The sequence below is a fragment of the Meleagris gallopavo genome, chromosome 5, assembly GCF_905368555.1.
Source record: "Meleagris gallopavo chromosome 5, MGAL_WU_HG_1.1, whole genome shotgun sequence".
NCBI classification, from domain to species: Eukaryota; Metazoa; Chordata; class Aves; order Galliformes; family Phasianidae; genus Meleagris; species Meleagris gallopavo.
Genome location: NC_139408.1, coordinates 44,058,446 through 44,079,140, shown reverse-complemented (window position 1 = coordinate 44,079,140; position 20,695 = coordinate 44,058,446). Strand labels below are relative to the sequence as shown.

Genomic DNA, 20,695 nt, shown 5'->3' with positions numbered 1-20,695 from the left:
TATTGTGTTTTTGTTGCTCTTTTCCAAAGTGCATTATTCATTGCTTTGAACTGTATGGGCAGGAATATATTCTGAACGTCTGATTTCTGTACTGACCATTCCCCAAGGAAAGACTAATGTCCGTGTTTATGACCAACAAGCCAAGCCTTTCATGTCATCTTTTTGTGAAGATTTCATACCTTCTGCATACCAAACGTGCAATTAGGGGACTTGCATCTGTGATACTACAAGGAGACAGCAAGGAGGCTGTACTTGTGTGCAACAAAGGCCTCCTAAAGCATTTAATGAAGACCTATTTGGGGGACAATGCAAAGCTTTCTCCTGCTCCTTTGTCACCTGGGTACCCTTCTTTTACCCACATGTGTCATTTGAGAGTAGGCATGTGTGGAGTGAGGTGTATGCTGACTTAGCTGCTGCCAGAAACAGTGACCCTTGCTTGCTTTTCCTTTGCTGAAAAAGAAATGAAGAATTTCACAGATACCTCTTAAGAGTTTAGCTTCCTTGGCCAGTAGAATTACAACAGTGTAAATTGGAAAGTGTTAATATGTGGGGAGCTAGGTCTTTTTTTTTCTTTTAAAGAGAAATGCATCCACAAAACCACTCCCCTCAGCTTCCCTCCAGAGCAGAACCTTTGTTCTAGTTATCCCTAAGGGACTCCACTACTTGTCTGTCATTGCAGAGCAACAACTACTACATGGCTATACTCCTACCTTGTAAAACCAGAGTGTTGTGTTGCAATTAAAAAATGCATTCAGAGCTGCTCTTATCTGTTCTCCCCAGCTAATCAAAATCTCCAGTATAGAGGTAAACCTGTGAATAAAGAGCCCAATGAAACACATGGTGTAATACACACATTCACTCAGCGTGTACCAGAAGATATTTCGTCTCTAATGGACAAAGGAATGAGTAGATGGTCAAGCGTCTTTTTCTTTCAGTGTGGTGTGAAATTTTATATAATGTGATCAGTGGGCAGGTTTCATTTGCATTCCTACTCATGTATCCAAAACCCGCCCTACAACCTGATGGCATCAGCAGTCTGCTCGCAGGGGCTTGAAACAGTACGAGTTGTGCAGCTTGGAGCTGAAATAGTTGGCAGCACTGTTTGAAGAAGTTTGCTTAGTTCCTGCCTACATTGTGTAGAGCTGGCTTCAAAAGGACTGTTGCCTCTACGTCATGAGAATAGCTTTCTGTCAGAATTCACAAGGAATCGTGTATCTACTGATCTAAAATGCAGCAAATGCTCATTTTAGTTTCAGTTATGGCTGTTTTTGTAGTGCTGCTTAGAAATTGGCAGTGGTGACTGGATTAAGATTAATTCAGGGGAATTCTGTGTATTTATTATTGTGCATTAATCTTCAGTGGTAAATTTCGTAGACCCAGCACATCTGCATATTTACACTATCAATAGAATGTTCTTAGCTTGAAGGTCACAAGTTCAGACTTCAGTGCCTGATTGTAGGACCCTGCATTTACCATGCATCTTACTGCTGTGGAGATAGTGAGTGGCTACTGCTTGTGCTGAGATTTAGAGGAATGGTGAATTGAGCTGGTGCTACTAAGGTGCCAGCGCGTCTGGGTCTGCGTTCAGGTACCACACTATAATTACTGGATTTTCTTTATGTTCAGCAGACTGTAAGCATCTGCTTTCTTCCTTTAAAACTAGCACCACCTGAATGTTTTCTGTGCACTGAGAAGTCAAGCTATTACTTAATATGCCCGTCTCCAAAGTATTAACTCTTACTGTAGCTTGAAGAGTGCAAGTTGTTTTACTGTGGCATTTCTTCTGGTGAGTGGTTGCAGTAATTCCCATAGAGCTCCAGTTTCTGAGCAGCCATTCATCACTCAACCAATTCACGATGCTCTCAGCAAAAAACAGGTTTGTCCAAGTAACTCAATGCCTTTGCTGAAGTGTATTTAAACAATGATGCAGAGCAATTTTATTAAGTTATGTGAAAAGCTGTTTGTAAACCAGAACAAAAGAATCCTTACTCAACCACTTAACATGGTCAATATTTTGGAGTTCAGAATGGACCCAGTGTTACTCATTTCTCTATTACAGATGAATCTTTTTTGCCAAAGAAGTTTTGTGCTTCACTGAGGTGAAGGGTGTAAACCTGCTCTGCGCTGACAAAATTCTGCTTGTGCTTATCTCCCTGAATTTAGTGCCCCTTAGAATTTCATCTGAGGCTGCCTCTAGAAGCTGTACTTTCTCTGGACTACCAAGGAGCTTCAGCACACTGTGAATACTGCTAGGCTCAGATCCACTGCAATTAAACCTTTGTGTAATCTGTGCCTTAATTTTCCAGTAACTCTTACACTATAACGTAGCTCCAGTGTGCTCGAAGGTAGATCCTGCTGTCCACAGCCTGGGGCTTGAGTCACTTTTGCCTGAAGTATTCTTTCAGGGGCTTACCTTCCCCCCCCTTTTCTTTCACTAGCAGCCCATCAGGGCTGCACTTCTGTTGTGATCTTGCGCTTGCCCTCCACCAGTCACTCGATCCATCGTCTTGTGTTTCTGTTGATTATGTTGCTTAAAGAGTAAACCTGAGCTCTGCTGATTTAAGTAAGGGCTCTGCATATGAGAGAGCTTGGGAATTGCGTAGAAACACGCATGCATGCCACCTTGATGTGGCGTTAAGGGACTCTGAAGATTAAGGAGGATAACTGAAAAATGACTGTAATACAAAAGGGTTTTGGTACTACACATAAAATTTTGACCTGCTCTGTTGTGTTTTTTTCTGTTTGTAACTTGGCTTTTGTGCTGTGTTTAGGAGTTATTTGTTTTTTGAAATGTTTTGATTGTGTTTAAGCTTTGTCTCAGTAAGTGCGAAGTCTTGAAAGTCCTGTTTCCTTTCCGTTACGGATGCTGTTGTATGAGCTTGTTTTTTCAGGAAAATCCTAGCATCACAGCTTGAGAGGAAATTGTGTTTTGTTGATATGGGAGACTCAGCAGTCAGCAGCCTTAAGACTGGCCTAATGGGAGCAGAAGTTAATCTTCCCTGGATGTTAATAGTAATGTAGTCGTACTGCTGCTTATATGACAGATGGCAAAAAGACAGTACCTTCTAAAACGTGTCCACACCCTTCACATTTTCTCATGGTATCACAGGTATTCATAGAGCATTGCATGCATTTGGTGTGCCATGGCCACCAGCAATTACTGGTAAGTCAAAAGTGAGGCCAGAAATTTAAGTCGTAGGAGTAACTTTGTTTTTCTCCATCAGAAAGAAACACATTTTCTGCTTAGTATAGCCTGAGCTGTGTGCTAGTCCTGTTGTGAAAGAGCACCTTATTTGGAGGCCTGGTGTGAGGCTGGTGGGGAAGTAAAAAGAGCAGAGTCTGCAGAGCTAGGTAATAACTGTTATGAGTTATCTGCACAATTCACAGTAGATTGCACAGATTGTATTAGCTGGGGCTAATCAGTTTCTTCAGATACCTAGAGAGCGCGGCTAAGGACTGGCAAGACTTCTCTTGAGGGTGTTAGCAGAACACATAATCATGTGTTTGAATGCACAGGCTGGGTTACCACTAGTAAGTGAACTAAACCTAACGGCCCCACACAAGGGACACTTTGAGCATTGGCTGTTTCCTCTTCTGTAGTGGGTGAGCCTAAGTTACAGACCCACTGGCTTGCAGCTGGACATACACGCACAGCCACACTTGACAGGTTAATGTGTCAGTGTAATTCTGTCTTTGATATGATATGCCAGGCCTAAGCCCCCTCAGAAGCAGCTTGTGTCTGCACAGGCAGAATGTGCATTATTTCTTTATTTTTCTTGCAGCAGCTACTGGAAAGCTTAGGAAGTGTGATTTTTAACATGCAGCATTCAGCTGTGTTAAGGCAGCCGGTTTGGGATTATTCTAGTTTTTTTAATTTTTAATGCAATCACATGAAAAATCTTGATGTTTGTCTGCTTAATCTATTTTTGTTTTGTTTGTTTTTTGTTATGGTTGAATTCCCAAAGAAGCAGAGTGGTCTAGTCCTGTGATCAGCTAGTGTGTTTCTGGAAGCAGTTGTCTGTTTTACCATAGATTTCCCTTGAAATTGCATTCAAACCGCTGCACACATCCTCTGCATCTCAGTTTTTTGTAGCTGCTGAAATTCTTTCTGCCTCATTTTGCTTGTCTGGGAAATTCATATTTCACGTTCTTCAGAGCAGGCTTCAGTTTTTCTGATCTGTTCGTATTTAGCTTCACAATGGGAGACTTTCATATCCATGAGGACCTGTGTGACTAGAATAACAAGCAACTACCAAACAAGCAGAGATTAGGAATATGGTTTCAAACTAAAACAGAGATATTTGAAGTGGATATGAGGCAAAGTTTGTTGTTTTTTTTTTTTTTTAAATGGTAACAGTAATGAAGCACTGAAATGAGTTGCCCAGAGAGATAATTGTGCCCCATCCTTGGAGGCATTCGAGGTCAGGCTGGTTGGAGCTCTGAGCAACCTGATCTAGCTGTGGGTGTCCCTATGCATTGCAAGGGAGTTGGACTAGGTGACCTGTAAGGTCAACTCAAGTGATCTGTGGTTCTGTGAAATTGTGGCAGCTGTTGAAGGTGACTTTCACCTTTCTTTTTTTTTTTTTTCTTTTGATCAGCTATTTTTTTTCCTTCAGTCTGAACATCCCTCTGCTCTGCTGTTGCGCAGTTCTTTGTTGCTCAGTGATGTTAACTGTTACTTCAACTGTGGAATTGTTGTGGTTTAGTGAGTTTTTGATGTTAATTTCTAATGTTTTTCTGTCTTGCACATATGTGGAATACAACTTTGAAGGTGATTTAATTTTGTGTGGAAGATGAATGGCTAAATCTTCTCTGCTGGCAGCACAGCCAGGCTGCTGCAGTGCGTGTTCCTGGCTCTTGCTGAGATGCAACTTAGTTTGGCAGGAGACTCTCTGAATAGCCCATGTCTACAGCACACGAGTGTATTTGTTCCTCATAGGTAGCTCTTCCCTCCAAAGGGCACATGGTGCTCTGGACTTGATTTTAAGCGCAGAAGATCCAGCAGAGGTGTGAGGAGGGGCCCAGAGCTCCTCTTGGAGCAGGTTCCTGTGTCTTCACTCTGCCCTTTTCCGTTTTATTTGCCGTTGTCCTGGTGGTAGAGCTGGCAGTTGACTCAGTGGACGTGAGAATATTTTCTTTCACAGAATGCTCCAGTTACATTGTGCAAGCCGTGCATGAAATTTACTGTGCCTTTTCACCTCTACCATGTGCAAGGATACTGAATGTGAATTCTTCTGCTTTAAAATAATGATGCAGTGATCAGCTGCTGCTTTGGACTTCTTGGTGCTTTTTCTCGTATTGCAGCATTGAAAGTATAATGCAGATCTCTAGCTCTGAACCTCTAAGTAAACCTCAAACTTGCAATGTGCTTGCCTCAAGTTAATCATTTTTGTGTTTGTTTTTTTGTTTTGTTTTTCTTTGTGAAGTAGAAATGTTATTAACAGATTCGATGTGTTTTATGAGAGCTAATGTCATGTGCCCAGTTAGGTGTTTGATGCATCCCTTCCTTGTAAACTCACTGAAAAATGCAGGACTTAGATATATTTGCAATAAGAGAAGTGGTAGAAATTGTCTTGCATCAAACTTTCATAGCAGTCCTTTGGGTTGGTGTTTCTTGATGGCACACTCCATTTTAGTATTGTAATTTTTTTCATTTCAGTGAACAAGGAGAGTGTAGCAGAGCTTATCCTCATGAGCTCTGCATGGCTAACCTAACTTAGTATTAGGTGTCAGCGTTAAAAGCTGTAAAAAACACTTGCTCAGTTTTAGATTCAAATGTGAATATTTTTGGCTTCATTATCCCAGCAAAATTTGTTCAGACTGTGCTTGGGAAAACTGCTTTCCTTTTAATGTAAGTCATTGTGCTTGGTGTGCTGAATTTCAGAGAATTCGGAAGTGCTTCAAGTCTGTTCTGATGGTCTGTGATGTGTCTTTGTAATGTGTGTTAGGCCAAATTATTGCGGTCCTTAGAGACCACCACAGATTAGCTGGAAGCGTGTTGAACAGATGGATTGTATTTTAGCTGGTTATATTAGTAATGTCGAGTGACAGGCCTTGAACACAACACATTCTTTATTCCGTGTTACTGCATAAACCACTCCAGGACAACTCGAGGGTGGAATAAAATACAAGTTGGGAGTAATTTGTCTGAACACCATTATGAACATCTGAACCCACTTGCACTTGATTTGGAGAGAGTAGTTGAGGATAAATCAATAAGCTTTTCATTTTCCTCAAGTAGGTAAATTAGAAGTGCTGCTGGCAATAGAAGCCGGGGGACACTGTGTTGCAATTGAATTTTCTCTTCTCTGGTCAAATCAATAATGCTGATAGGCACAACAGTAGAACTGCTGTACTGAAATGAGTAATTTATCTTGGGGTCAGTCGGACCAGACTGGGAATTCTGCTGCTAGGTAGCTGCTCAAAGTTTTGCTTTGTGTATTAGAATGTATATTTTTGTACTGAGTTTAAGAAAATATTGTTTCCCCCATAACTGGGGTGTGGGGGTGGGGCAGCTTCTTTGTCGTTCATTCCAGTAGGCCTGAAGGAAAACTAGCATCCTGAATTTTTTTATTTTTTTTTTTTTACATAGAGTAGCTTTTATTTAAGTACACACAGAACTTTTGTTATGGGATGTATGCAATAACCACAAAAAAGTGCATCATAAACAGTTTGATCTTGAAGCAGATGCATTTATCATGGCTTGCCTTACTCTCTGCTGTGTGATTTTGTTCTGTGTCACTCTGGTGTGGGTGATGTAACAAGTCAATAAACTGTGAGAGTGCACAATGGATCACATTATAACCATGGAATTTTATTTTCCTTTTTTTCCTACCTTGCTGGCTACTGTTTTCTCATTGGCCTATTGATGCCTTGCAGGCTTGTGATGAGCTCTGTGTGCTGGTACAGCTTGCAGTGCAGGAGGTCTTACTTTGTGCTGGTACCTCTGTGCTACACTAATACAAGCACCAAAACCTGAGCCATGACAGTCCTTGATCTAAGAATTGGGTGGTTGATTGTTTCTGGATCTGTGTGCTGTCCATATTGCATTTGTTTTGTGTATTTTGTTGTTTTTTTAATAGAACTTGGTCTCATTCCTCTGTTCAGTATATTTCTATCATTTGGTTAGCTACCCACAGCCCTCACTTGCTGGGGACGGTTCAGGCTAGGTATAATTCCTTCACATCCCCTCCCACTGAGATCCCAGCCCATGACTGTCAGAACTGATTACTTTCAGCAGATGAGGCAACAGTTATTTTAGCAGCTTTTGGATTTCCACTTGAAGGATCTTTAGAAGCTTGCTTTGTAGTTTGCTGGTTTTCAGGAAAAAAAAAAAAAAAAATCTCTTTTAAGACAGCTAATCTTCTAGTCTGTCACTTGATGAATACAATTGTTGCAGCGATGAGCAAGATTTTTAATCAAATTTTGTGGTGTATGTCACATGTTGGCAGAGAAACAGTGAGTACTGAGTCACTCTGTCATCAGGTGTGCTCGCATGGTAAGGTGCACATGGAGAGCATCTCAATAAAAGATCTGCTTGTGTTTCGCTTCCTTGCCATCACTGAAACAACTTGTTTCATCTTGTCTCATCTTCTGTGGGATCCTGGGTACAGTCTACAGAATCTTGTAAATGGTTTTCCTCACGCCATCGATAACTAACTTCTTGGATGAGTACAGCAAAATAGTAATGTTTGTCTGCGTTGGTTGTTAAACATTCCTTTTTTCTTAACCTCCTTGTTGTAGGCTGCAAAGTAGCTTGTTTACTTTATTACACGAATACAAAGCTGGAAACCCCACAGGTCTGAATTTATTCCTTAAAATAAATTTCAATATTAAAATGTACTCATTTGCTCGAGTGCTCTCTATTAAGAGTACTGTTTCTAGAAAAACTTGAGTCCAGCCATCCCAAGCTTGGAGCATGCTGCACAGGAGGTGCCAGCCCAGCCATGTTTCCACTAGTGCCCTAACTTGCTGCCAGGCCCCAAGTGGCCAATGGGGAATTCATCCACGTGTGTAGGGTCCTGCTTGGGGTGATGCCTTGAAGATCAGATGTGTACTGAGGGTACTGGAGAAGGATGTTGATAACACTGCATAGGTAGGACTCTACTGAGCTTTTCCGCTCAGGGGTCTGAGCTCAGTTGGAGTGTAAGTCTGTTTCTCTGTCCAGGGAACATTCGCTCTTAGTGGTATAAATAAAGCTGATGATGGTTTTTCCTCATGGGCATTTTCAAGCAGGAGAGCACCATTTGGCTCCCAGTTAGCTGGGCAATTAGCATTTTATAGCCAAGCAATATACTTAAATGGAATGGCTTGGCTTGAGTGTTGAATTACAATGGCCAGTCGGCTGCTGTTCTTCTTACATAATTTATTTGCTACTCCCTTCTTGTTCAGGATTCAAGCAGAGGTTAATTTAATTCCACATGAGAAGCCAGTAGTTGCTTCACATTAATGCTGTGTGGTGCAGGGAAGTGTTTGTGTAAAGCTTGTTTGCTTGGTCCGGTAGCTGTGGAAAGGACAGTTTCACTTACTCCTATCTTGACACTATGTTCTTTGCTGGAGCAATTGGCACGCTCTTGTTGGCATTTAAGAATGCAGCCAAAACGGATACCTCAAGACTGTGTTATTCCATGCTGTTAGATGCAAATTTTTAAGGAGCAAATGTGTACTGAAGCATGTGTAGTATGGGCCCAGGAGGCTTTGTTCCTGCAGAAATATAAGGGGCCCGTTTACCCTGTTACATGTAAACAAAGTGTTAATATATGACCACGGTGATTTGAGAGCTAGAGCTGCCACTGTGTCTCCTCTGATGACCCAAGGCGGTCAGCAAACAGCAAACATCCTGCATGTGTGATCTTAGAAAGATAAAAAAGCGCAAGTAAAACATGCCCCAGCACTCCAGATACAAATTGGGAGCTCTGAGTGCAGCAACCACATTCCCTCTGTCTGTGTTTGTTCATGCTTTTATAAGCCTGAGGGCTTAACTCAGTGCTTAGGATTTTATCCGCAATCTCATATGTGTCTTAATTTCTCCTAAAGCCTTTGACTGATGGAATCAATGTAGGGGAATTTTGGCATTATTATTCTTGTTTTTCTTAAGCTCCCTTCTTAACAAAGCGACTGTAAATTTGAAGCTCTTGGTGTGCACTGGCTTAGATGCCAGAAGGCTACTTCTGAGAGCACTACATTTATTTATGTCTAACCTCATGACTTTTAGGTAGATTGAAAGTATCCTCAAATCCTTGGGGTGCCTGCCTGGAGTGCCCAGCTGCTCTCAGCAGATCTGTGCCCCTGGCAGTGTCCCTGTGTTGCTCAGGGCTGCAGGTTGTCTCCATCAGCTCAGCTTCACACCTCCGCACAGCTGAGAGCAAACACTGACCAGGCACCTCCACCTCTGCCAGGGAGGCACTCCTCCAGAATGGAGTCATGCACTGCTGCGTGCAGGAACCTTCATGGGTTCTATCCACTGGGTTTGGGGATCTGGCTCAAGTGATGTGAGACTTGGCTGTCAGTGCTTGTGTTTTGTGATGGTAAGCAGTGACTTAACCAGAGGCATCCGCTCTTGCAGCCACCACTGCTGACAAAGAAGCTGAGGCCTTGGACAAGTTTCAAGTTCAAAATATCCTCTTTGGGAGAGGAGAAATGTAGACACCTACAGGAGCTGCACTGGGGCCCGATAGAGATCTGTTTTGAATGGGATTCCTTAAATAAGACTGCTGTTATCAACGTTGTGTCATGGAAATCTCATTAGCAGCAGTACAAATAATAATTAAAAAAAAAGTAAACATACAGCAGTGTGAGAGAGCTGATGCTGACATGCAGTCAGCATTCAAACTGATCATGGAGTTGGTTCATGGCCCTAGTGTGAAGCTGACAACTCAAATCCTAATTGTTTTAATAATTAGGGAAATTGTTACCATGTGTTATTGCTGTAAGTTTTACTGCTTTAATCAAGCTTTACTGGTGCTGTAAAAATATTTAAATGGTCTCTCAGGAAAAATTAGGATTCTTGATTTTGTAGTTGCTCCCTGGAGTACTGTGGGATTTTGTGTGCAACTGGAAGCGTTTGAAAGCCTCGCTCTGCTCTACACCAGCCCCTGCCTGCTCCTAGCCATGCACCCACCCAAGAGAGAGCAAACGTGGATCATCCTTGCCTCTCTTTTATGCCTCAGTTCTGCTGCATTCCTTGTGGAGCAGCATCCCTTATGTAATGCAGTGCTGCTTGCCCCAGGGGGGATATAATGTTTTTATCTCCTGTTTATTTTGCTCACTGGACTCCAGCTGTGTGCCCAGGTTAACCCAGTGGCCAGTGTAGGAGCCTGTGCTCCACCTGTAGGGTCGTTTCAGGTCTGAGGTTAATTCTGAACTGTTGCAAGTGTTAGATTTTTGGTGTCTCGACTCCTCTTATAACCCATTGAATAGTATCATTGTGCGTGTTTGTGTTCAACACACTGCTGACTGCAGCACAGAGGCTGGCCGAGTTCAGTGGCTGTGTGAGTTACTGCAGATGAGGAAGACATTTCCATCCTAGAATAAGAAATGCATTGACCTTCCTTTATGCAGCGTTGAGATCCACTGATGAGCTACACAGTAGCTATCGCAGGACATAGTGACATTATAATCACAAATAATAATCTCAAGTGGAGGTGTTTCAAACAAGAGATAATTATGTGTAGTGTATTTTAAAAATAAACAGGCCAAAGTACCGCCTCTTACAACTGAAACTTTTCATTCTGAGCCATGCAATCACTGCACAGCTCCAGATCCCATCCCAGTGCTCTCAGTGGCTCCAGGCCCAGCCAGACACAGAGTTTGGGCACTTGTGGGTGTGTGCTCATGGCTGTGCTGGGTGGTACATGCACAGTGAGTGTGCGGGGAGGCATGGGAATAGTACAGCAGAAAGGTTAGCTGTGGTGCCTTTTGTGGCTTGGGGTAAGTAGCTGGCGAGCTGATGATTACACAAAGACAACGCGAATTCTTAATGCATTCCTGCCTCAGTGCCACTCTATGCACTGGGTGACTGGAAACAAAATTCTTTTTTTTTTTTTTTGCCATGGAAATCACTGGTTAAAGCCCAATACTTTGGCATATGCAAATTTTGAATTTGTTTAAAGCCTCAGTGCCACACTATTGTCATAGCAGACGGTGCAGTCCAGCCGTGTGGTGTTAAAAGCAATACGGTTTGCAGCTGTTTTGCTAACAGGTGCAAACGAACTTTTGTTTAATATGTCTCAACTCCACAAACTATAAAATGCATTTGGCCAACAACTCAGCAAATACCTGGCTTGCATTAGCCAAACTTCCCGTTGTATTAAGATCTGTGGAGCTTGCCTTTTTAACAGCACCAAAAACAGCACCAAAAAAGCTGTGCCATGAAATATTTCTGCTTTATCTAGATTGTTACTACTGAGGAGTGTGTTCTGAGCATGAATTGGAGGGGAAGAAATGAAATATGTGATGACTCAAATTTTTAATTCAATATCCACTATGATTGCTTATCAGATACTTCAGGCTCAGTGGGATATTTCCTCTTAAAATCAGGTTTAATTTTTCATCGCATGGTAACTCTGAAAGCAGTGAAATAACAATCCAGTAACTTGGAGAGGAAGTGTTTCAGTGAATAGCTGATTGTTTTAGGAAATGTGTGACTGCCCTCCATGCCCAACTGCAGTGTTTTTTCCTCTGGTGCTGAATGCTTCACCAGAATTAAAGCGTGAGCCCTTCCCATGGCTGCAGGGCAGCCTGGGGCGTGGAGACAAGCTGGGAAGGGGCACCTGCCAAACACTGGGTAGAGCCCTATGTGGAACCTTTGTTTCCTGAATCCCAGCACAGCACTTTCATCACACAGTCACTTTCCTCCCTAGCTTTTCACGTGAAACAAATACTTGCAGGCATAATGTTTTGTTCACATCACCACAAATGAGCATTAGTCGCTGCAGAGTGAAGCTTGGAACCATATTCCTGTGCACTGTATGTTACAGAAAATGACTTGAGTGCATGGCCGAACACATTACCATTCAGAGTCCTCTCTGCAGTATATTTGTCCACCTTTTGATATTTGCCTGCCCTGGAGCTTGTAGCCTTTCCTCAGTAAGCCTGTCTGTCATTTCAGAGTAACTTCAGGCAGCTGATGTTTAAGTGTTTCTGACCAAACAATACATCTCCATTCCCTTGTCTACCCCACAACATAATTAAACAATTTCTTTTTTGCTAAAAACAATGCAAACAAATCTAGAAGTAGCACTGCTTTGAGCAAGTGGGTTTCAAGCTTGTCTATTCAGTAGCTTTTCCCTCACGCCTACTTCTTTGCCCATCTTTAGAATTTCAGACCTATGGAATGATTTGTCCAATTATTCAAATTACATAAACTTCACAGGCTGGCTTTGGTCCCTTTGATAGACCATTGCATTTGTACATCCTGGAACACAGCAGCAGCTGTATGTCAAACATCAAATGAATGCAGGTCATGCCTGGGGTAAAGGCGTGATGGGAAGGTGTGCCTGGCATGGCAGTTATTTTGGTTAGTACCACAGGACTCTCCAACTTCTCTATTGGCCGTTGTTCAAAGAGGTGATCAGTGTATGTTAGCTGTGCAACCTGATGCCATCTTCAAATATTGATTTGTCTGTCAAGTGGGGCTTCCTCTTGTGACTTCTGAACTAGCAGGATGTTAAAGGCTTTGTAATCGATGGAACTCTATATTCTTTGTGGAATGATTGATTGGGATTTCTTCACACTGACCTTTGCTTGTTGTTGTCTTTTGTTTAGGAGGTCCTCCAGCAGCTGATTGTAATGAATTTACCAAATGTTTTAATGATTGGCAAAGATCCTCTTTCTGGTGAGTAGCTTGTTGGATTCTTCCTCACCCCATGCTGAATGAATACTTTATTTAGCTGAATGTACACATACAATATCTGATATGTCTTACTGTCATACATATATAAATTTGTATTTGTGAGTTCTTGCCAAAGCAGCTGCTTGCTTGTAAGTCATGTCCCTTATTTTGTTGCTGCAGCAGTCTGCCCTGTGAAATTTGTTTCTCCTCCTGGTTTTCTGTCCTGTGTTCCTGTATAATCAGTTCAGCTGTGACAATATGTGCACACCAGGAAAGTTTTGCAAAGGAGCCCTGAAGTGTGAAGTGGAACTGAAGTGTAGGAAGTAAAGTGTGTAAGGATGGAGAAAAGTATATGTATGGCATCTCAGAAAAAAAGTAGGAAGAGAATGGCAAGGACAAAAGCATCTGTCCAGCCACTTTATCGAGGCATGGGCATCTGTCACAAGAGGTACTCCATCAAAAATGATTGGAAGCTAATTAGCTCATGTCCAGAATCACCTGTTTTTGGTGGGACAAAAGGCAGACTTTCAGAGCAAAATTAGTTTGACTTCTCATTGGAACTATATTTCTGAAGTAAGAGGTTTTGTTCCTTTTTGTAGTTAATTTATTTTTTTTACGTGCCCATTCTGCTGTAGCACCATGCTGGTGCCAAGGACAGTGAATTTATTTTTTTTTTTTTTACCAAAGAAGGAAAACAGAATGAACCCTGTCTGCAGTGATGGGGAATGACGTGGTAACCAGCATCTCCAGTACAAACAAATGGCAGAAATCTTGGCAGAAGATTTTATTTTGTTGGCTTTGGCAGCCATAGTGTATGTACATACACAAAGGGGTTATATCAGGAAAGAATATTAATTTATTAATACTGTGTTACAGAAACTCATAGCCTTGACACTTCTGCAGTAAAATCAAGCTTGAGGGTATCCACTTCTTCAGCAGTCACTGTAAAGTCTGCAGTGCCAGTCTGCCAGACTTAGTTCTTCTTTACAGGCTAACCTTATGGCTGAAGAAGAAAAGGATTTAAGAGCTGTTGCTGTTTTCAGTCATATGGACAGTGGACAAAACCTGACAAAGATGTTTGCGCCAACAAGGCGAGCTTTCTGCTGGCCATGTCAGTGGGAAAGGCTGGTTGGCTTCTTGTTGTGGCTGTTGCTGAGTGACAGGTGGTAGGAGGCTCATAATGCAATAACTGCAGCGTTGGTTTCTGGGGAAGCTGCACACTTGAAAGCTGTCATGTGCTTATGTATAGCTTCCCGCCACTTGGTGCTTTTCAGTACCTTAAGGTAGTCTTTGAAGAAATCAGCTGATACGACACATGGGAAAGATATTGTCTAGCTCCTTTTAAGTGCAAACAGACATCTGCTTCACTTTAAGATCTTTGAAATCTGGTATTCTTATTGTCATTTTTAAATTTATTTTGTCTTTTTACTTACTTATTATTGATGTAATTCAAAAAAAACGTGAGAGAAGATAGAGAATGTGACAACTAGATGGCTGAAAATAATAAGATGTTTGCATAGAAAAAACATGAAGTTATTGTTTGGTTATATTTAATACTGCTTTTGAGAACCAGCTGGAGCTTTTTGAGGACAGAATCTAAGGTAGGATGTGCTGAAGAAATAGAAAAGTAGGGAGGTTTCAGAACTGGAGACTGGCTGAAGGCTGATGGGAAACCTAGAAAAGTGCAGCAGTGAGGAGAAGTTACCACAACCAAAAGAAGAGAATTCACAAAAAAGCTGAGCGCAGCTCAGGTGAACCATGGCCAGGTAGCTGCTGGATTGATGCCTGTGTTGCTGAATGTTTTGCGGAGAAAATGAGAAGAGGGCAGCGACACAGGAGAGGAAAGGAAAGTGAAATGAGATATTCTCTGTCAGTGGGAGAGCTAAAGGAGGGTTAGAGATTGAATAAAAGACATGAGGACAAAGCAGCCATCAGCATGGGAAATGGTGCTTTTGGCATGAATACTGAGAAGCCCCAGGGAAAGCTGACAGAGGAGTGAGGAGGCTGGGCATGACAGCAGTATGGGGAGAAGAGATGACAGACATTAATTATTGGAGGCAGTTGTTTAAAAATGGCAGTAGCAGAGGAGTAACCCCTCTCCCTGTATTAGTGGCCCAGTCCAGGACAGAGACTGGGAGGGAGGATGAGGGCTCTGGGGCAGACATTTGCAGAGGTAGTGCTGGGCCAAGGCCTGTGGAGCTCCTGGAGCTGGAGGCTGAGGTGCAGGTGGTCAGAAGGGGAGGGTGGATCTTGGAGGCAGTGGTCACATCTCAGTTCTTGTTCTCTGTGCCCTGTAGGAAAGGTATCTGAGTGAAAGACTCCCCCTTCCTTAACCAGAGGAAGAGAAATTGATCCCGTGATCGCATTCCTGGAATAAATAATGTGTTGCTATGTGCTGCTTGAGCTGGGAAGGCTCCTCCTGACTGTATTAACTCTATACGTCCCAGGCCAGACATCTGTTAGTTAGATCTTAACTGTTAGTCAGTTAGATCCTTCTGTGTGATTCTCTCTTTAACAAGTGCAGTGACTTCTTCTTTGAAACAAGTCCTTGTATTTTTTTTTTTTTAACAGCGTAATTTACAGATTGTACTTTGTCCTTCTAAAATGCAGCCACATGTGCTGTTACATTTTTTAAATCATAAACTGAGCAGCTTTGAAGCTGAGAATGGTGTTCTTGCTGTTTAGCTTCCATTTGGCACTCAACATTTGGGACTACTGAGGGCTTCTACAAGCTGCACTTGGAACATAAGACTGTTGAGAACACAGAGCTACTACTAAAAATGCTGTAGGAGTTGAGCTCTTTCACGGAACATGGTATGTGTCTTCTGGATTCAGGAACTTCATAAGCTTTCACATCCTCTAAATCATTTTGGTGCAGGCCATGGCAGGCTTATCTTCTTCAGTTTGTTTGGCCACAGGCATAAAAGTTGCAAAAATAGTTTGTGAAAAGATGGTGTCCTTGATTGTTTTCTAGAATATAAGGAACTGAAAAGAAACTTGAAAGTTTACTTAAAGTTTACTTAAAGGGTTTAGAAAGCTTTTCCAGACTTGCAGAATGAGGTAGCTGACATTACAGGCCTCTCTTCAATGCACTATGCAGTGGTCAGCTACTGCCATTAAACTTCATCTGTTTTTGTCTCCCTCTAAGGATTTTCTTAAGCAGGCTTTTCAGAAAAATCTGGTACTGCATCACCAGTCCTCTGTGTTCAATATGAAAATCATCAGTCATAATTCCTTAGGGGCTGGAGAAGAGGGGACTTGAAGTTTTCTCAGAATAAGTCTGGAAATTGGTCTAGTGTGCCTGTTGTGGTAGGCCTGTTTCTGTCTCTTCAAAACAAACAAAAACTTTGCTGTTTAGATTCCCATTTCAGTTTAGCTGGAAAGTTTATGAATGAGCAAACCCCAGATTTACCCCTGCTGGTAAATATCTATAGAAACTGTTTTTCATTAAAATCCTAAAAGACACATGCTCCCACTGGTGTCCTTTTTCATGCCTAGTTTCCTTCCTTGTTTTGTTTCACAATCCACCAGAGACACCGAGGTTCATAAAATGTAAAGTTAATAACAAAACACAGCCTCAATAGTGTAAATTTAGAAGTCGGGTTTTTCTCATTCAGGATGTAGCTACAGCTGGGAAAAACGGCGCTGGTGTGCTCACCACTTCCCAGTCTCTCACAGCCCCACTGCATGCTGCCTGTGGCACTACACAAACCAGCATTCCCTCTCTTCTGCTGGAGGAAAACTAAAGAAAAATACATAGAGAAGCTGCATAAGCTCAAAATCCCCCATACTTGGGCTCATTCTCTCTTATGTCATTCCCTCCTACTCCCTCTCTTATATTTGTTAGTCTTCTGTACCATCCCTGTACCTCCATCCTCCCCTTTTGTTGTGCCCCCTAATCCCTTTGCTGCCTTGTCCCTGGGCTGTGCCATCTGTCTGTCTCCTGTGAGCCAGGACAGATCCTGGCCTGCAGGTGGTGGTTGGGATTCCCCCTCCCGGCCAACTGGATGTCAGAGCAGATGGTCTCTGTGCATCCTCCAGGTGTTGGCTCCGTCACAGGCACAAATACATGGCCTGAGTGCTGCTGCCCTGGAATTCTCAATAGGGTGCAAATGCCCCAGATTTTTTTACTAGCACCTTTCTGTTTAAATGCTAATTTGAATCCAGTCCATTCGCTTCATCTTGTGGCAACCTGTCTGCCAAGAGTTCTGCCCCAGACCTAAGCGTTCATGTCCTGAGTTGTAGGAGGGTATTCTTGGTAAGCTCAGCTAATAAAGCTGCCAAATGTTAGCTTTGAAGCAGCAGCAGTTTAATAAACTTCTTCTTACCTCAAATCTTTTAATTTCTTGCTGTTTTCTATAACTCCGGCTAGACCTTCCCCGCCTAAGCAGTGTGCCCCCCAGTTTGTCCTACTGGTGACAGAGCTCAGGTGGGAGTGAAGCTTCTGAGTGGTATTTCCAGGCAAGGCCAGAACAGGGCTGACCTCGTTAAGTTACCCTGCAGTAACAGCTGAAAGTATTGCACCTTACGGGATCAGGCAGTATCACTGATGCACATCTGTTGTCTGGGGAGAAAAACAAAGCCTGCTGCCTTGGGTGCAGAGTGCACTTTGGCTTCAGTAACTCCCATGTCTTTAGGATAGTGCAGGTGCACTCGCTGCTGGAAAGTGATTGTGGTGTTTTCTGACCTGAGGAACTCCAAGCCAGCAGGTTCAACTGCAGGACAGCTGTGGTGCACAGAGCATAGCACAAGGAATTAGGGAGAAGAAGAAGGTGCGGGTTTCCCTTGCTGTCCTTCACAGAGCTGCTTTCTGTACTGTTCCACAGGCATGCTGTGCCTTTAATCCCTGGTCTGGCTTTGCTTTAAAACAGATACGGAACTAAATCAAGTGCTGGAACTGTAATTTGGGAAAAAGAAAATGTGTTCTAACCAACGTTGGTATCTCCTTGGGCTAGTAGTGACCATGTGAGAACTGCTCACAGTGTGGCAGAGCTTTTGTTGTTGGTCAGTGGTTTGGTTTTTTGTGATACTGACTACATTGAATGTTGTGTTATTAAGAATTGTACAGAACAAGCAGATTTTCACATGAAATGTCAGGATATTAAATGGTGAGTTTTCAGAAGGGAGCAAGCCAGGTATGCTGCTAGATAGGAGGGGAGGTTGTATGCTTTTCAAAAACAGGTTTTGAATATTCTACAGGAAAATAAACAATATCATATTTACAAGGTAAAATGAGAACTAGCATGTTTTATTTACGTCTGTCTGCAGAAGAGTTCTGTCTGTAATGTCTTAGTGATAATAATGTGGGACTTGAGTTTGGAGAATTCTGGCATTGATTTGTGTGCTGATAATTTGTGTAGATCACTTGAAACATTTTAAGAATTGGCATCCATTAAAAACTGCTGAAAAATTGTTTAACAATCGGAAGACTGCTGAGGGCATTTCCTTTTCAAACGGAAAGCTGCAAGCAGATTATTTCGGAAGCTGCCTGCATGCCACATTGTGAGGCTCCCGGGCTGCAAGCAGCCCCACGGTGATGTAGGTCAGCGTGCCTCTATGGGGCTGCACATGGGCATTGTTCCAGCTGCCTTGCCCTGCTCTGCACAGCCTGTGGTATGTTGCTGGAGGGATGTGGTGGTGATCAGCTCTGCTCTGTGATGGGAGCAGTGGAACACTCAAGTAAAGCAGGGTATGAGGTGGGAATGTTTATCATGCAGTTGCATGCTGTGTGTCGGGAAGCAGTTGTATGGGGATGAGGTAGTGTACAAGGTCTGTTTCTTTCCTTCTCCCCCAGTGTGAACACTGAACAGCACTTGGTGCTACCCCTCCTAGCACGTAGGGCTTGCCCTTCACAATGTGAACAGTGGAAGAACTAGCTGCTGATGCATCTCTCTGTTAAAGAGACTATTTGTTTACATAGGATGGCATTAGGTTTTTCTGTAACAATTGTGCTGAGCAGCAACTACTTTACAGGTGCAGAATTTAGGACAAGTTTGTCCTGTGAGTGTAACCATCCTTTGATCCTATCCAGGGTGTGTCTTGCTTTATTCTTGCTTTCAACTCTTGGTAATCACAGAACGAGGGACAAGCATTGGCGAAAATGGAAAAAAAAAATAAAATAAATCTACGTCATTAATTAGTACAAAACCTCAGTAAATGTAGGTGAGGAAGTCTGTAAGAACTGTATTGTTACGTGGAAAGTGTGGAAACAGTATAACACATGAACAGGCACTTGTTCAAAGGAGTTTTTTTGGATATGATAACTCAAGAGGTACTTAATTTACGTTACACGTATGTACTAATTCCATTTTTTCCTCTCTAGGTAAAAGTATGGAAGAAATTAAGAAGCTGCTGTTGTTGGTTCTGGGATGTGCTGTTCAGGTGAACCTCATTAAAGACTTGAAAAATATTTTAATGAATCTGTTGTTATTTCTGGACTGAGAAAATCCACATGAAGATCATTGCTACATGAACAAATGTCTAGCTCAGGATAGCTTGCAAAGTAAATCTTTGATATTAGATGAATGAAATTATTGTAGGAGAGAAGTGAGCATGGGGAAAGGAGACACTGTGTGCCACAATTTGTTACTAGTGCTTAAATCAGCCGTAGAATATGTACTCTTGTTAGAGTGCAAGAAAAAGCTTTGAGTAGTGCGCTTGGTATCACGATTGTTGTTGGTTTATTTTCTTATTTGTGCACTATTATATATATATTTTTTATATTTGGTACAAAGTAAATAAATAAGTGAAGTCTAAACATTTGTTTAACAAAGCCTGATTTTATTTATCATTTGATTAAATACATTTATAAAATCCAAAATGAATAGCTACTTTGTATATTCATGTGGGGATTTTTTATGTGGTGTTTGTTAAAATAACTGAACGGGCAGTATGTGTGGGAAACTCCCCAGAAATAAATGACAGTTACCAGATAAAGCACTCAGTGTTCTGCCCACCAAACATCCATGATGGTAAACAATAGGGGTGTTGCAGGCTGGCCTTTACTTATAATTGACCTTGTTTGTAGGTCTCTAATGTTTTTGTCATGCCTTAGGACACTTACTCTGCTCAGCTATGTCAAGTCAATTATGTCAGGGTAATGCTGTCTTCGTGTGGCTGCTCTGAACTTTATCTCTGTGCTGCATTGCAACACAAAGAATAAAGGTCTGAGATGGCTAGCTGTTGTGCATCCTCAGTACCCATTTATAATACTGGGGCCCTTCCCAGTGAAATGAATCGTCAGACTCAGAGGCAAATCCTAGAGGGCCACTGTAAGTGGCAGAAAAGACAGTTTAAAGAAACCCTTAATATTTAACTTCTCTCTTTTGTCTTCCTGTAACAACTGTGCATTACCACGTTAATGTACGGTTGTTGATACATTGGTGACAGATGTCCGACTCCTTAAAAACCTTTAGTAAAAGGTTTACTAAAACCTGTTTGTCTGAATTGTCACTCATTTTTATCTAGAATGTTTTCCATCCTTTTTTTTTATTTCAAGCACATGCTGATTTTGTTCAATAAGCAAAGTCAGTCATTGATTTGAAAGTAGTATCTAAGGGATGCATCTTATTTCACTGCCAAAGCCACACATAATGCAAGCAGAGAAACAGACAGGTTAAATGATGCAATGTAAACGTAGGTCTTGTACCCACCTGCTTTATGTTTGTGTGACTCCATTAGTGAAGCTGTGATGATTTCCTCTGGCTGTTGCCTCACCTCTTGTTTTTAAAGTGCAAACCCTGCCACTTAACTTAGCCTTGCTTGCATGAGCTGTAAAAGACTTAAATAATTTACAGCATAATTCAGTTCTCGCTCCATATGTAGGAGTGAAGTGCTATATTTTCTAGCATATTTAAGTGTAGA

At 42.1% G+C, this 20,695-nt stretch overlaps 1 protein-coding gene across 2 annotated transcripts in view; it reads left to right on the top strand.

Annotated features, from left to right (window-relative positions):
* CCDC88C (coiled-coil and HOOK domain protein 88C) overlaps positions 1-20,695 on the top strand; it is an 87,857-nt gene that overhangs the window by 22,017 nt on the left and 45,145 nt on the right. For both annotated transcript variants that reach the window (XM_085225510.1, XM_085225508.1), the window contains exons 4-5: positions 12,766-12,835; positions 19,155-19,213. In XM_085225510.1, coding sequence (XP_085081636.1) covers positions 12,766-12,835; positions 19,155-19,213 — 129 coding nt within the window. The remainder of the gene's footprint in view (positions 1-12,765; positions 12,836-19,154; positions 19,214-20,695) is intronic.